The sequence below is a fragment of the Neovison vison genome, chromosome X (genome assembly GCF_020171115.1).
Source record: "Neovison vison isolate M4711 chromosome X, ASM_NN_V1, whole genome shotgun sequence".
Lineage (NCBI taxonomy): Eukaryota > Metazoa > Chordata > Mammalia > Carnivora > Mustelidae > Neogale > Neogale vison.
The window spans coordinates 88,301,657-88,319,234 of record NC_058105.1 but is presented as its reverse complement, the minus strand read 5'-3'; the positions used below and the strand labels follow the sequence as shown (position 1 = coordinate 88,319,234).

Genomic DNA, 17,578 nt, shown 5'->3' with positions numbered 1-17,578 from the left:
GATGCTTATCCATAAAATAGGGGCAATAATTTCTGCCCTGCTTCCCTCACAAGGTGATCTGTGAAGCCAGCAGGAGTTAACATTTAACTCTACAGAGGGTTATTAATATTGTTTTAATCGGTCTGAATCTGCATTTTGCAGCCACTCTCACACCCATCCTCTAACAGGATTATTTAAATAAAAACGCCTCTTTAAATCGACCCAGTACTCCGCTGGTCAGCCCTGCCGGGTTCAACCAATTGTACTCGAAACCACGCCCCAATGTGAAGTCTATTAGCTGCAGAACTCAATTTAAAAATACCCAGCCCCGCCCCTCCTTGCTAGGGGAGCAGACGCCCCAGCTGTGCCCTCTGATTGGCCCCCTGCTGACCAATCACCACCGCGCTTCCTGCTGGGGCTGTAATTTTCAAAATTCGCTACTGGGCAGACTGGAGCGAGCACAGGCCAGGTTGAGAAGGACTCAGGTCGCTACAACACGGAGCTCCGTTCATTTCCCGGGCCTCTCCTGGTCTAGGAATGCGTCCGTGATCTTTCCTGTTCTGCCCTCAGTCTCGGTGTGAGGTAGGAGCGTTTGAGCTTATATTGCCCGCTCGAATGTCCGGCCCTGTCACAAGCGGGTTGATGCTTGAGCACCACTCCAGCGCCTTGTTAACACGCAGTCTTCTCTCGCCGGCAGGCAAGGCATCCCTGCCATTAAACCTTTGTTTTTTTCTGCTGTCAGTCAGCAGTTTGCGCGAAGTTGGGCAGGGAGTGTGTTTTCGAGGGTGAGATGGCAAAAGAAATGAGATTGTGTCCTAGCTTTCAGATAGAGCGAACAGTACAACATGCCTGAATCAGAGTACATTTACAAAAAAGTCTTTTCACAAGTGCAAGTGTGGAGGATCAGTTTCATCCACGGGAGGTATTTAAGTCTGTGCTACTTGCGGGACGTCTTTTGAATTACAGGTCGGAGGGTATGAAGGAGGATGGAAACGTGTGCTCTCTCTTGTCGCTTTGATCTCCACTGGCTCTCTTCTATTCCCTACTTCAACCGTTGCAGCTCTGGGCTTTCCCACTGCTTTGTGCTTTGGTCCACTTAGGATCCTAAAATGTCAGAGGTCAAAGGACCCTAGAACAGTGCTTCTTAAACTTTGAAGTACATACAAATCACCTAGGGGATACTGTTAACTTGTATTTTTAGATTTGGTAGGTCTAGTTTGGGGCTTGGGATTTTAAATTGCTAACAAGCTCCCAGGTGATGCTAATGTTGCTGGTCTGTTGACCATGGTTTGAATAGCTAGGTGACTCCTTTGGTCTTGTTGCCTCATTTTCTTAGGTGGAGAAACAAAGGCCTAGAGAGGGAAAAGGGACTTGCCTAGCGTCATCCCTCCAGCCAGGGGTAGAGTCAGAGCTAGATCCTAGGCATTCTTCCCAGCCCAATGCTGCTTTCATGGACACCATGCTGCATTCTCTCCCCAGTGTCTTGCTATCTGTAACCTGCTTTTAGATATAAAATGAAGTTGCTATTGTTTCCTGTAGACTGTCTTGATCTATAGTTTTGGAGTCTAAGCAGCTGGGCTTCTAAATGAGCCCACTTGCCCCTCTTTGGGTTTTAGCACCAGTCCTGGGGTGCTCAGTGGAGTCTCCCACACTTATCAGTGTATACTGGTGGAAGATGGAAAGTCTGGAAAATGAAAAGGATTATAATTTTCTCATCCAAGTAACAGCCCATTTTGTAGGTGGTAGAAGTCAAGAATGTTCTGCTGAATGTCCCTTAATGAAAGCTTGTTTTTAGTGGTGTCAATCCTCTCCTCCTTCCTAATGGCAGAGAAATGAGTTACTTAAGTCACTGTGCGTGCCCCCCAAAGCAAGTGATCAGTGTCAGGGAAAATGACGGTGGTGTATGAATATCATCTGAATAACCTTATTCTCTCTGAGGTTTACTTACCCTGTGATATCATCAGCTGAAAGTTTTTAGCCTGCTGAGTTCTGTCTATTTTTTCCTTCCCCTTGAAAGACAAAAGTTTCAGAACATGAGTCTTTGGTCATCCATAAAAAAATGGTCCGAGGTGTGAATAATAACAGCAGGGCAAGTGGTTTTCATAGAGCTCAGTTAAGGGTGGGTGCACCCAATTTGGCTTTATTGCTGCTTGGCTGAGTTTTGAAAGATGAGATGGAAAATAGGTTTGGGTTTGGGCGAAGAGAGGGAAAGTAAGATTCACCACTTATTTTGAGGGCCTACTGTGGGTTCAGTTTTGCACATACACATTTACTTCTGCGTCAGCAAGTAAATGGTGGTATTCCTCTATTGCAAATGAGAAAATTAAGGCTCAAAGATGCTAAGTTGTCTGGTTTAGAAATCCAGTTGCTTCTTAAAAAAATAGTTCATTTTGTCTTCTTACACTACTACAATGCAGCCTTTCACTTTGGACCATGGACTGTTTTGGAGTGCTTTTAAGTATGATTGGAGAGACTTCCTGGTATTTTTATGAAGAGCCCTGGAAAGAGCTGGGGGATCTATGCTGCTTAATAGTTTGTCCTGTGTAGTAAGTCCCTTAACACATCGAGGCCTCTAAAATGGAAAAGAACTGTATTTGTATTGTGTACCCTCCCAGTTTTGTTGTGAGGATCAACTGAGGTAATAAATGTAAAGGCACAGACTTGTACTGACTTTTCTTGACCGACAAAATGTTTAATACTTCATCCAAAATCAGCCTTTCTTCTTTCTTAAACCTTTTCCTCAAGCTGAAGTCTTCTCTGCTTCCCTTTCTCACCAGCCTGGCCCCAGCCTAGCATTCAGCCCCTTTCTAACTCCTCCCCAATTACATTCTTTATATTCCACACTCCAGACGGCTGGGGTGTCCCTGCACCTGCTGTGCTCAGCATGTTCAAGCCTCAGCTTGAGCTCAGACTTTCTTTTCTGGGAAAGCTCCCTACTCTATTTGGGAACCTCTTTGTCATTTAAGTCTAGATTATGTATAACCTCTGCTATGAAGCCTTCTCCCACCCATTTCCCCAAGAAGATTATTAACTTTCCATTGTGTTTCTCTAATACTTTTTATTTACTTTTATTAAATCATTTACCACATTTTAATGTTACATTTAGAGTTGTGCATGTGACTACTTATAGGATAAGATGCATGATTTATTTGCATTAATATCACCATTGCTGGAAATATCTGGTACAGAATGGTAAACTTGTTGCATTGCTTTAGGGTCTTGCTTAGATGAGCCTGTTCTTTGTCAAATGCATTTGAATTTGGAGATTGAATGTGGGTGAGTTTGGAAGGGCAGTTCCATCGGAGTGGGAGGGGTCTCTTGTATATTCAAAAACCGATTCCTCCTAATAATGGCATTTGCTTGTAAGACACCTAGGTGGATCCTAACTATTGAGGACTCAAAAAAAAGAACCTTAAAGAATGTAGAATGAGGTCCCCCAACTAGATGGGACAAAGATAGGACTCTCTCAAGGGCTATAATGACAGTTACATTTTTATGTCAAGTGATTCTCAATAAGTTAATTCCTTCTATTGTTATCTCATCTTTTGAATTTTTTTTTCCCTACCAGGTGTCTCTGGAACCAGATTGCAGTTTCTTTTGGTTGAATGCAGTCTTTGAATACTCTGACCTATCAGACATATGTGTATGTTCGTGGTGTGTTCTAGCATCTTCTCTGTAGCTTCATTGTATTGCTGTGCCAGGACCCTATGCCTTTTAAAGAACTTAACCCTTCCAGCTCTCTTCTGTATTATTTGATCTGCATGTTCTTGATTTTTTTTTATAGTTTGGAAGGATTTTAATTTAATATTTCTTTCTTTTTTTTCCAATTTATTTATTTTCAGAAAAACAGTATTCATTATTTTTTCACCACACCCAGTGCTCCATGCAAGCCGTGCCCTCTATAATACCCACCACCTGGTACCCCAACCTCCCACCCCCCTGCCACTTCAAACCCCTCAGACTGTTTTTCAGAGTCCATAGTCTCTCATGGTTCACCTCCCCTTCCAAATCTTGATCATTTTTAATGCATAACACTCATGTGATGTATTCCCAGAGTTCCCAGGCCTAAACTAGGAGGCAGGCCACAGTTCCAGTGCCCACAGAGGATGACAGGCACTGTGCAGGGCTTTTTAGATAGAGTGTCTTGTTTAATTTGAACGGTGCCCTGCAGAGGTAGGTATACTTTTCTCCATTTTACAGATGAGATAACTGAAGCCCAGGGAGTTTGTCACTTGCCTAAGGTTAATTGTGGTAGAACTAAGATTTAAACACAGATCTGCCCAACTCAAAGTATATGTTCTTCTAGAGATCCTATAGAGAAACTGGGTATTCTCAGGAGTTTTCAGAGAGTTTGGCAGTGTTTCTGGTGAATGGTGTTTTAAAGAGTCCCTTTCTGATTGCAGCCCTATCTTGGAGAGACACTGCTGAACCTGTGGAAGATGCCACTGCCACTACCTTCCCAAAGCTCCAACCCTGAAACCAAGAAATCGCAGTCCAGCAAAATTGTGCCCAGTGATCATGGCCAGTCTGAAAAGGTTAGAGCACGCTGTCTCTCCCAACAGTGCTGGGAGTAGCTTCTTCCTGTTTTGGTTGAGTCCCTATCCTCACACCTAAATCTTTCTGAATATGTGTTGTTTAATCTGAGAAATTGGGAAGGAGTGGTAGCTTTTGTAGTTTAAGAAGACTAGCAAATTAGAACTTGGATTCTACGTGTAAACTCTCCTTTTCCACAAATGCATAGCTGAAATGAAGGGTGTCCTTCAAAAGCAAACAATACTCAGCTCTCATTAATGATCACGTCTATACTCATAATTTCTCGGAGATGATCAAAGTACCTTGCCAGGAGGCTGCTTGGTGCATCCTGGGGAGACTATGAAGATTAGGTCAACAAATGTATTATTATGCTTTTTATAGCTATTAAATTTGAAGAAGGTGTCCATTTTGATGTTGCCTTTTTGACCTTGTAGATAGTTTGACACTGTCATTCTGACTTTGTTTGTCACCATACGTATGTTAATCAGAGTTTTACTAAGACTGATGAATTGTCATTAAGGGAGTATTTCCTGGAGCAGATATCATTAAGCCAATTTAATTTCCTTGACTGGTTTTCTCTCAGCATAGGTAAACATTTTCTAATCATTTTCATTTTTTATTTTACTAAAATGATTTTCATGGAGGAGCTAGATTTTTTTATATATAAATTTGGCAAGAAAGATTTGATCAGATTTTTGGCCATCTCGAATTTGCTGATTAGAGTTCTGCCATAATAAGTTTTGTTTTGTGGCAGTTATTTTTCCAAATCCAGCTTTCTGGGGGCACATTTTATAAATCTAAGTTTTATTGAGTTCACATTTACCTGTGAATTTTATTTGGGGATGATTATTTCTACTGGTAATATTAAGTGGGAGTTGGATAGCAGATTGACAGTGTATTTCTTAGCTTATTTGTGAGATTTGTGTAACCACCAAATATTTTATTTTTGCTAATTATTTCCGCTAGGATTATTTATCATGAACTATATGAAAGACTAATAATTTACTGATTTCTTAGCTTAATCAGTTAGAAAATAGAAGTAATTCTTCTTGGCTCTTTCAGGATTGCTCTGCTCTGCTAGATTGGTCTATTGTACTATGAATCCAATTCTCTAAACTTTCTGATCACTTACTGTGTTACGTATTAACCGTTCATGAACAGTTCATGATGAAAAACAGAGCAAAAGATGGTGTGACCCTAATGCTCTGCTTCACATCATAGCAACTCTCTGATCTAAGTAGGTCAGGGTTCTCATTTCATAGAAGAAATTTGATACTTTGGAGGCTTTCACCAAAGAAAAACTATTATAGAGTAGAAGAGCCCTATAGTGTGATTTACCCTAACCTGTAGCCCCATAGAAATGATCTTATTCATTTGGGAGTTGGGTAAGGCATGCACAGATAAACAATACCCAGAAAGAAAGCCCCCTTTGCTCCAAAATATTCACCTCTCTTCCCATCCACTACCTCTCCTTCATAGACACTGCCAATTAAATGTTAATATGGATTACCAAACTCCTTTCTCAAAATACAAAATTTAGGCCAGCCAAGCACCTCTATACAGACTATAAAAAACACATATTCTCTCATTTGATCCTCAAATAAGGTTACCATTTCAATTTTACTGATAAACAAATTGGGCCTGAAAAAGTAAGCGATTTGTCCAAGGTCAACAGCTAGTAAAGAGGTGATCCTGGACCAGTATCTAGGTATGTGTGTTATTGTCCTTATTGGGAATATCTTAAATACTTAACATAAGAGATACTTAAATATTTGTTACATTACTGAGCAGATTTACTTGAGAGCATCCATATTAAAGGGATGACTGGGAATGGCAGGGTGGTGATGGTGGTTGTTAATTTTGGATCGGATAACCATAAAGATGAGAGAACTAAGAGGAAAAACTTTACCAAGCCATTTTGCTTGTTCTAGGGGTTACACTGAATATCATCATGCTAATTTTGTCCCCATGATCAATGATTACCTCCTTTAGAGACTCTCTAAGCAACAGTGAGTGCCAAAATTTCCTTTTGTTGTAGTTTTTTGGGGTTTATTATATACATCTCTAGTTGCTTGGAGATTCTGGAGTTTCCCCTGAGCTCCAAAGATGACCCAAAGCCCCTGAAAAGTATTCATTATTAGATATCCTCATTTACCTCTTTTACTTTTTTAGAGAGGGGAGAATTACCAAGCAAAGATTTCTTCATCTTCACCTAAGAGACGATGCAAAAAGAGATCAGCTTTTGAAGATCTCACCAATGTGAGTATGCTAGTCCAGTCCCCTGCTATGGTTTTGCATATGGCTGAGATAACCTCTTCCTTAAGGGATCATTCTGGGTTACCAACACTGACCCTCTCTAGAATGTTGAGAGCCAGTTTTACTTGGAATAAATGATCCAATTTTAGAAGCTGCAGGAGCTTTTCTGTTGGCACATACCATCTGTATTAATTTGTTGAACTTTCTGGAAGCAGCAGACAGAGTGATTATCAAATACAAAATTGTATATAATTGTATATAAATATAAGGGATCTTGCACTTAGATTAAGTCCAGTCATGGCTCAACTAGCTGTCTAGGCCTTGGAGATAAGTATCTGGATGGATATATTGTAGTTCAAGGCAGTGTTTATCAATTCAAGCGCTATGGGCATTTGGTGCAGTAGTTTTTCTATTATGTAGGACTCTCCTCAGCCACAGTATCTCTGGCTCCTGGCATTAAATTCCAGCAGCATCCCATTCACAGTGACAATCAAAAATGCCCCCTAATGTGGGGCGCCTAGGTGGCTCAGTGGGTTAAGCCTCTGCCTTCGGCTCGGGTCATGATCTCAGGGTCCTGGGATCGAGTCCCGCATCGGGCTCTCTGCTCGGCGGGGAGCCTGCTTCCTCCTCTCTCTCTCTCTGCCTGCCTCTCCATCTACTTGTGATTTCTCTCTGTCAAATAAATAAAAAAAAATCTTTTAAAAAAAATGCCCCCTAATATACAGAACCATTGAGGACTACTGTTCCATGATCTGGTCTTCAATGTGGAGATTTGAGAAACTCAATTTTGAAGAGGATTGTTGAGTTTACTCACTTCTGGTATTATTAAGATACCAGCAAAACCCAGCACTGATAGTTAAACTGTTACTAATTGAATGTAGAATTGGGACAAAGGTAATCTTTGGTTTTAGAAAATAATAACTGATGACTACTGAGGGTTTACCAGGTGCCTGGCACTATCATAAGAACTTTTTCCTGTATCAACTCCCTTAATCCTCTTTTATTTCTGTAATGTAGATACCATAATTATGTCTACAGATCAGGACTTGCCCAGTGTTGTTTTTGAAGTCTGTTTCATCTAGGATACAGAGAACCCCAGTGAGCTATTCCTGCCCTCCATAGTAGGGTGTCCTTCTGTAGCTACCAGAATACTTGTATCTACTAGAAAATAATTTATCCCCTTGAGCAGGATTGGATAAGCATTGGCAAAGTTCTCTTCTTTGGATCTCTGCTCTTTAGATGCTGCTATGGGACCACCTTTGTACTAACATTGCCTCTTCCTCATACAGATTAGAACATTTATGATTGGGTTACAGCTTTCTGAATAATTTCAGATTTACTGTGGCTTGGTTGAAAGAGACCCTTTCCACACAGACCTGTAACGCTAGATTTGTTTCCTGATTTATTTCACCATGGATTTAGAAACTTGGCTGAAATAAGGTAGCCACACAAATATGAAGCAGATGCAGCTCATGTCGGTGTGGCTTCCCTTGACCCCCAGAGTCCCTGATGGAAGAGCGGTGATACTGTGCAAAGCAAGTTCTCACAGTGTAAGAGGTGATTTCTTGCTATGTCTCAGTCCTTTTTTTTTCATGAAGTTTATATTGCCATTCATAAAGAACAAACACAAGCTAATAGGAAATACATGCAGATATCATCCAGAGCCCTTCTGGTTCTCCAACTCAGTGCAATTATCTGTTAGGCCACATCTGTATCCAGGGTGGAAGTGGGAGAAGCCAGGCATCTCTGAGCAGTGGCTCTTCCTCTAGCTTTTCAGAAACTCAGTCCAATTCCCTTTTGCATTCAAGTTTTGAAGATTCATTTTGGTAACCTTGAATAGTCTTTGGTATTTTCCAAAAAAAGTCCCATCACTACAATGTTCCTAAGCCCTTCCTAGAACTGGGTATTTCTGCAGATGTCTGAGCTCATCTGTTTGAAGGTGTGGGCTCCTTTCTTTCTGAATTTTGAGGATTCCCTCTATGATTATTTGCTTCTTCCTGTTTGTATTCTTGTCAGTATACTAAGTCTCCATGTTCACACATCTGGTTTTTTTTTTCCTCAGCATGCACCAGTAAAGTCCTGGCATGCCAAAGAGTTGATCTGTTTTAATTAATCTGTGTTTTTCTTTCCCTCGCTTTATCATTCCAGCATGGGAAAAACTTTTGATGTGTAAGAGCTGGTCCTAAGCTGGTCCTCAGTAGACAAAGAGATAGGGTCTATATCCACATTTACTTAAATGATTTTGTGTCAGTAGGACACAACTTTCTTATTTTTTTTGGTCAAACAGTTGTAAGGAAGTTCAGATTAGGGTCCCCTCCCCTTGAGTTTAGTTAGATATGAAATTATTAGTGCTTTGAACCTTCACATATGGCAAGTAGAGAATTTCACCCTGGGTGTTGGGGTCTTATCTCTCCTGCTGAGATGGCAATTCTTTTCTAATTCTGAATCTCAGTTGCACATATAGGGAGTTTGTAAAACTTTAGGTAAGAAGTTAAAATGAAAACAGTGCCAAACTATTTGAGAAGCAGAGGTGGATGACTTGAGGATCTAAGAAAGAACTCCCTGTTGGATTGCAGTTTCTTATTATGATCTGATGATATGAAGACATATTTTTAAATATTTCATTTAGAAATAATTTCAAGGTTACAAAAAGTTGCAAAAATAAATAGTAGTACAAATGATATACATATACTCTTCACCTAGATTAACCTGTAGTTAACATTTTATCCCATTTGCTTACATATGTCATGACTTTTTACCCCTAAGTATTTCAGTGTATATTTCCTCAGAGAAATTTTCTTTTAAAAAACTTATTTATTTATTTGAGAGAGAGAGAGAGAGAGAGAGCAAGTGCGCTACTGCAAGAAGGGGGAGGAGCAAGAGGAGGGGGAGAGAGAGAGGATCTCAAGCAGATTCCCTGCTGAGCATGGAGCCCACATCTTATTACCCTGAGATCATGACTTGAACTGAAACTGAGACCCCCAACTGACTGAGCTACTCAGGTGCCCCTGAGAAATTGTGTTATGTAACCACAGTACTGTTAACAACTTTATAAATTTACATTGATACATTATTTTTATGTAATCTATTATCCATAGTCCAGTTTTTTCAGTTGACCTTATAAGGTCAATGTTGTAAGTACTTTTACCCTCCAGTAGAGGATCCAGTGTAGTATCATTTACTTCTCATTTCTTTAGCTGCTTCTAAAAAATGTGTATGTATTCTTTTTAAATTTAAATTCAATTAATTAATGTATAATGTATTATTATTTTCAGAGTCTCTAGCTACTTTTAATCTGGAAAGTTTCCATAGCCTGTCTTTGTTTTTCATTGACATTACCATTTTTGAAAAATACAGTCCCTTTTAAACACCCTTTTATTTATATTTAAAGTTTTACTTATTTATTTGAGGGAAGAGAGAAAACATGCACAAAGGGAAAGGGAGAAGCAGACTCCCTGCTGAGCAGGGAGCTCAACTTGGGTCTCAGTCCCAGGACCCCGAAATCATGGCCTGAGCTGAAGGCAGATGCTTAACCAACTCAGCAACTTAAGTACCCCTGGACACCCTTTTAAAAACAGGACATTCCTCATTTTGTGTTTGTCTGATGTTCCCATGTGACTAGATTGATGTTACACATTCTTGGTTGGGATACTGTATAGGTGATACTCTGTCCTTTGTAGGATATCACATTTGGAGGCACATGATGTCCATCTGTCTCTCACTGGTGATATTAAATTTTAGTCACCCATTCAGGATATTATCTGGTTCCCACTGTATAATACCGTTTATTTTTTTTCCTCTTGGAGCTAATAAGTGGTGATACACTCTTAAGAGCCTGCAAATAATTTGCTCTTCATCAAAATTTCCCCTAGATTTAACATCCATTTATGATTTTTGTCTAAACCAAATCTTTATATACACATATACATATTGTGTACTTAAACATACATATACATATATCTGTGTACACAGATGCACACACATTTATACATATACCCATATACTCAGATGTATACATACATATACCTACTTAAGAAATCATGAATGTACACAGCTCCCATTCCAGTACACAGGGTTTTTCCTGGCATTCCCCAATCCATATTTGTATGTTCCTTCTTCTACAATGAGGACATCAACACATTTACTCAGTACTGTAACACAACTAAAAGGATTTCAAAATTACTTCATCCATACCACCATAATAAACCTGTTAAAAAGAGTTCCAGATTTGGGACACTTGGGTGGCATCAGTTGGGTGTCTGCCTTTGGCTCAGGCCATGATCCCAGGATCCTGGGATGAGTTCTGCATCCGGCTCCTTGCCCAGTGGGAAGCCTGCTTCTCTTTCTGCCTGCAGCTCTCCTTGCTTGTGCTCTCTCTCTCTCTCTCTGACAAATAAATAAATAACTCTTAAAAAAAGAGTTCCACATTTATTTGCAATATTTTCTGCCACTCCACAAACCCATCCTGATTGAGGATGTGTATGTTGAGGGTATATAGTCAAAAACTGTGTTAACTTGGATTAGTTGTTTCTTGTTTTTTCTTCTGTTTTCTTTTTCTTTATTCCTTAGTGTGATTATGGTATTTGTTTGGAATATAATTAGGTTCAGTTTGTTTCATTTTAAAGCCATAACTTTTAAATGAAACAAACCAAAACTAATTATATTCCATTTTTACTGGTATTATTCAAAATCTCATGACCTCTTCTACTATTTGATAGAATTTGTTATGATTAGAGTTTATGGTGGAGCTCCCCAAAGCCCCATGTTAAACAAAAATCGTCAAACTGTGGAAGGAACCAAGATGCCCTTCAACAGACGAATGGATAAGGAAGATGTGGTCCATATACACTATGGAGTATTATGCCTCCATCAGAAAGGATGAATACCCAACTTTTGTAGCAACATGGACGGGACTGGAAGAGATTATGCTGAGTGAAATAAGTCAAGCGGAGAGAGTCAATTATCATATGGTTTCACTTATTTGTGGAGCATAGCAAATAGCGTGGAGGACATAAGGAGATGGAGAGGAGAAGGGAGTTGAGGGAAATTGGAAGGGGAGATGAATCATGAGAGACTGTGGACTCTGAAAAACAATCAGCGGCGGGGGTTGGGAGGTTGGGGGAACCAGGTGGTGGGTATTAGAGAGGGCACGGATTGCATGGAGCGCCGGGTGTGGTGCAAAAACAATGAATACTGTTATGCTGAAAATAAATAAATTAAAAAAAATTGGGGCGCCTGGGTGGCTCAGTGGGTTAAGCTGCTGCCTTCGGCTCGGGTCGTGATCTCGGGGTCCTGGGATCGAGTCCCGCATCGGGCTCTCTGCTCAGCGGGGAGCCTGCTTCCTCCTCTCTCTCTGCCTGCCTCTCTGCCTACTTGTGATCTCTCTCTGTCAAATAAATAAATAAAATCTAAAAAAAAAAATCTCCTCAATGATGGGATAGATATGTCACAGGTAGTGTTGTCTTAGAGGCCTATCCTGAAAAGCTAGTCAATCTTGGTAAACCCAGGTAGCAAAGCCAGTTAGGTTACATTTTCTCCCCTCTAAATGTCTCATGGAGTCAAAGTAGAATGTGATATTAACAAAACATCTTTTGGGGACTTTTTCAGCCAGTATATCTGACATGGAGATCAGAACTACATTCTGTGTATCTTGGAATCACTTCAGGCTGCTATTTGGCTAATATGTAACAGTACTACTATATTGCTAGCTTCCATTTTGATTGGTTGGCACCAGTGCCACACTGGTTGTGGGATGTTTTGATTATTATTCCTGGGAACACCCAAATGAAGTGTCCAAGGTGGGGATGTGGGTCAAAACTTTCCTATAAGTGCTACCTATTAGGTAATTTGTGGTTCTCTAGATTTCCTTGCTTCTTTCTCCCCCGCCTCCCATGTTTTTTGCAGGCTTCTCAAATTCAGCCTGCCCAGCTCAAGAAGGAAGCCAATAAGGAGTTTGTTAAGGATGTTTCCAAGAAGATAAAAGGGAACACACCTGCTCTTGGGTTGGCCAAAAACAATGAGCTGAATAAGGAAAGGTGAGTAAGAAGAGACTCAGATGGCAGTATTTTTAGATGGTAAAGAAGAGTATGTGACATCTTTTGACCTCCTGTTGTCCTCCACTGAGAACATGCTTAGTGAGCCATAGTGGTGATTGCTACACTAACCCTTAGGTGCTGCGGTGAGCCCAGATGTGCTTGCTGAAGTGTTATGGGCCTCTTCTCTCTCTTTCCATGGCATGTGCATATTGAAGGACCCGTTGTCATTGGGAAGTTTGCCAAAAGGTCTTGTGCTCATCTTTTCTTTCTTTTAGTAATTCAGTCCCTATTTGAGCTAGTCTGTGCTTGAGATTGTGGTGGCAATTTTCCAGGGGATACTCAGCAGCTGGCTGATAGCTTGCCAGTCTGCTTATCTCATTAGAAGCTTTTGGGAGAGGTTGGTCCCTTGTTACTGGAGAGAAATTACTATCTCTCTAGGCCAAAACCCCATGTTTTCCAGATGTTGCAGGGATCTTTGCACAGGTTCTGCAAGTAGATATGAGTATTTTCATTTGGGTTAGAAAAAGGATTTACCTCTAGGAAAACTTTTATTAGAAGAAGAGTTAGAGGGTGGGGTGAGTCTTTTCTATAACCTCTCCTCATCCTGGTGGGAATTACTTTCAGGAAAGAAAAGAATAAATTAGCTAGTTAGCTATGGTAGGATTAAGCATGGGTTCCAAAGGGTAAGAGAAAAAGTTGGGGAATTCCAGGAAATTAACATGGTAGGTCTACAAGACACTTTTCTAATTATCTAGCCAAAAGAAATCAAACCAGGGAGCATTTATCCCTACTTAGTTTTTTGCTGAAATGAAATTCCTGGGATTTCTCTGTGTATTTTGACTTTAATTCCCTGAATTATTTTCTTCTGATTTTCTTTTATAATTCTGACTTCAGCAGGGAAATCCTTACAAAGTACCATAAACATTCTTGCCTTCATTTAGGGTTCAGTGGAAGGGATCTTAATTAATAACACTAGAACTAGTGGCTGACATTTATTGAGAGCTCACTATAATCACACATTTTTCTAAGTGTGCTTTTTTGCCAACAGCTTTGTTGAGATATAATTTACATACCATACAATTCTTCCATTTAATGTGTATAGTTCACACATTTTGTGCTGAAAGCTTTCAGTATATTTGAAGTTATGTAGCCATCACCACAATGAATTTTAGAACATTTTCATAAATTAAAAAAAAACCAAAACAACAACAAAAAACCCCTTCAACCAATATCTTTAGCTACCACCTCTCAATTCCCCCATCCTTCCCAGCTCTAGGTAATCACTAACCTTGTTTCTGTTTCTATAGCTTTGCCTATTCTGGGCATTTCATATAAATGGAATTATGCAATGTGTGTCTTATGTGTCTAGCTTTTTTCATTTAGTATAGTGTTTTCAAGCTTCATTCACATTGTTTCAGGTATCAGTACTTCATTACTTTTTGTTGACCAATAATATCCCATTGTGTGAATATACTTTCCTTTCCTTATTCATTCTTCAGTTGGTGGACATTTGGATTGTTTCGACCTTTTGCTTATTGTGAATAATGTGGCTATGAACATTTGTGTACGAGTTTTTTTTTGAACACCTATTTTTGATAATTTTGTGTATATACCTAAGAATGTAATTGTTGGGTCATATGGTAATTCTGTGTTGATCTCAATGAGGAGCTACCAAACTGTATTCCATAGTGGTGGCACTATTTTACATTCCTACTAGCACTGTATGAGGGTTTCCAATTTTATACATCCTTGCCAACCCTTACTATTTTTTTTTATTATGGCCATTCTAATGGATGTGAAGTGGAATCTCACTGCTTTAGATTTGTATTTTTCTTTTGTTTTTTAAAATTTTGTTTATTTATTTGACAGAGAGATCATAGGCAGGGGGAGTTGCAGGCAGAGGGAGAGGGAGAAGTAGGCTTCTAGCGCAGCAGGGAGCCTGATATGGGGCTCCATCCAAGGACCCTGGGATCATGACCAAGCTGAAGGCAGATGCTTAGCCACCTGGGCCACTCACGTGCCCCCAGATTTGCATTTTTCTGATGACTAATGATATTGAGCATCCTTCATGTGCTTATTGCCTTTTGCATACCTTTTGGAGGAATATCTATTCAGATAATTTGCCCATTTAAAAAATCTAGTTGTTGAGCTTTTCATTTTTCAGTTGTAAGAGTTCTTTATATTTTTAGCTATAAGTCTCTGATCAGATACATAATTTGAAAATATTTTCATCTGTTCTGTGAGTTGTCTTTTCATTTTCTTGTTGGTATCCTTTGAGGCACAAAAGTTTTTAATTTTGTTGAAGTTCAATTTATTTTTTTCCTTTGTTCCTTATGCTTTTGCTTTTGGTGTTCTATATAAAAGACCATTGCCAAATCAGAGGTTACAGAGATTTAAGATTTTCTTTGCAGAGCTTTAAAGTTGTAGCTCTTTAGGTTATTGACTCCTTTTGAGTTAATTTTTATTGTTAGTGTGTGTTAGGGGTCTAACTTCATTGTTTTACATGTAGATATCCAGTTGTCCCAGCACTATTTGTTAAAAAGACTAATCTTTCTCCACCAAATTATCTTGGCATCCTTGTCAAAAATCAAATGACTGTAAATGAAAGTGTTTATTTCTGAAGTCTCAATTTTATTCCTTCAACCTACACATCTGCCATTATGCCAGTACCACATTATACACCATGACCAAGTGGGATTTGTCCCAGGAATACAAGATTAATTTAACATCCAAAATTCAATTCATGTATCAAACCATATTAATGGAATAGAAAACAAAAGCCACATGATCATCTCAATAGATTCAGAAAAATCATTTGACAAAATATAAAACCCTTTCATGATAAAGGGTTCATGACTGTTGTTGCTCTGTAGTGCATTTTGAAATTAGGAAGTGTGACTCTTCCAACTTGTTCCTCTTTTTCAAGACTGTTTTGGCTATTCTGGGTTCTTTGCAATTCCTTACAAATTTTAGAATCAGCTTGTCTGTTTCCACTGGGATGTTTACAGAAGTTGTCTTGAATCTGTAAATCAGTCTGGGGAGTATTGCCATCTTAATACTAACTCCTCCAACCCACAAACATGGGATGTCTTTTCATTTATTTAGACCTTTAAATTCTTGCAACGTTTTTCTAGTTTTCAGAATATAAGTTTTGTACTTCTTTTGTTGAATTTATTTCTAAATGTTTTATTCTTCTCAATGCTGTTGTAAATGGGTTTGTTTTCCCAATTTCTTTTTCATACTGTTCATTTCAAGGATATAGGAATATCTATGATTTTGGCATATTGATCTTGTATCATGGAACCTTGCTAAACTTGTATATTAGTTCTAATAGTTTTTGGGTATATTCCTAGGATTTTCTATATGTAAATTATATCATCTGCTAATACACAATTTTACTTCTTCCTTTTCAATCTGGAGGCCTTTTGTTTTATTTTTTTGCCTAGTTGCCCTGGCTGGAACATCTAGTATTATGTTGAATAGAAGTATCAAGAGTTGGACATCCTTGTCTTCTAAGAATTGGGTGACCGACTTATTCTGGTTTTCCTAAGATTTGCCCAGTTTTAATACTGAGAGTCTTGCATCCCCAGAACCCTCTCAGTCACAAAGAGAGTTGGTTACTCTATCAGGGAAGCCTACTCTGATCATCCCAGATCTATGGTATTATATACCTATTTCCTATACTAATGTTTCTTAAGAGCTGGATTTGAAGAGGCAGACAGGAGCCAGATCACTAGGGCCTTGCAGATCATGGCAAAGAGTTTGAAATTTATTCAGAGAATAGAGGGATTTTGTCCTAAAGCACCAACAATGCCATATGAGTTATATACTGCTACACTACAACTCTCCCACTCTCTAAAGAAGAGTTGGATATCCTGTCTTTTCCCTAATCTTAGGGGGAAATCACCCATCTCTCACCATTAAGTACATTGTAAGCTTTGGATTTTCATAGATGCCCTTTGTCAAGTTGAGGAATCTCTTTTCTATTCCTAGTGTATTAATTCCTTTATCATGAAAGGGTTTTATATTTTGTCAAATGATTTTTCTGAATCTATTGAGATGATCATGTGGCTTTTGTTTTCTATTCCATTAATATGGTTTGATACATGAATTGAATTTTGGATGTTAAATTAATCTTGTATTCCTGGGACAAATCCCACTTGGTCATGGTGTATAATACTTTTATGTGTTGCTGGATTTGATTTGCTAGTATTTTGTGGAGGACTTTTGCACCTATATTTTTAAGAGATACAAGACTATAATTTTCTTGTGATATCTTTGTTTTTGGTATCAGAGTAATATTGGCTTCATAGAATGAGTTGGTAACTGTTCTTATATCTTCTATTTCTTGGGGTGGTTTACGAGGAACTGGTATTGATTTAGATGTTTGGTAGACTTCCTCAGTAAAACCTTCTGGGCCTGGACTTTTCTCTGTGGGTAGTTTTTATATTAATTCAATATTTTTGTGTTATAAGTCCACTCAGATTTTCTATTTTCTTTTTAAGTCAGTTTTGGTAGTTTGTGTCTTCTTAGGAATTTGTCCATTTTATCTAGCTAAACTGATTTATTGATATACATTTAGTTTTGAACTGATCTTTGTTTTACATGTTTTTATTGCATATTAATTAATCAAATCTTCACAACAACCCTATAAAGGAGGTAATACGATTCCCATTATATAGCCGAGAAAAGTGAAGCACAGTTAACTTGCCCAGTGTCACCTAGCCAGTAGGTGGAGGAGCCAGGATTTGAATCCAGGCATTTTAGCTCTAGAA

The 17,578-nt window shown here is 38.9% G+C and overlaps 1 protein-coding gene across 2 annotated transcripts in view; it reads left to right on the top strand.

Moving 5' to 3' along the window:
• Positions 1-449: 449 nt before the first annotated feature.
• The window catches only part of CCNB3 (cyclin B3), a 51,273-nt gene continuing 34,144 nt past the window's right edge, over positions 450-17,578 (top strand). For both annotated transcript variants that reach the window (XM_044235425.1, XM_044235424.1), the window contains exons 1-4: positions 450-561; positions 4,383-4,514; positions 6,685-6,771; positions 12,673-12,803. In XM_044235425.1, coding sequence (XP_044091360.1) covers positions 4,419-4,514; positions 6,685-6,771; positions 12,673-12,803 — 314 coding nt within the window. In that variant the 5' untranslated portion in view covers positions 450-561; positions 4,383-4,418. The remainder of the gene's footprint in view (positions 562-4,382; positions 4,515-6,684; positions 6,772-12,672; positions 12,804-17,578) is intronic.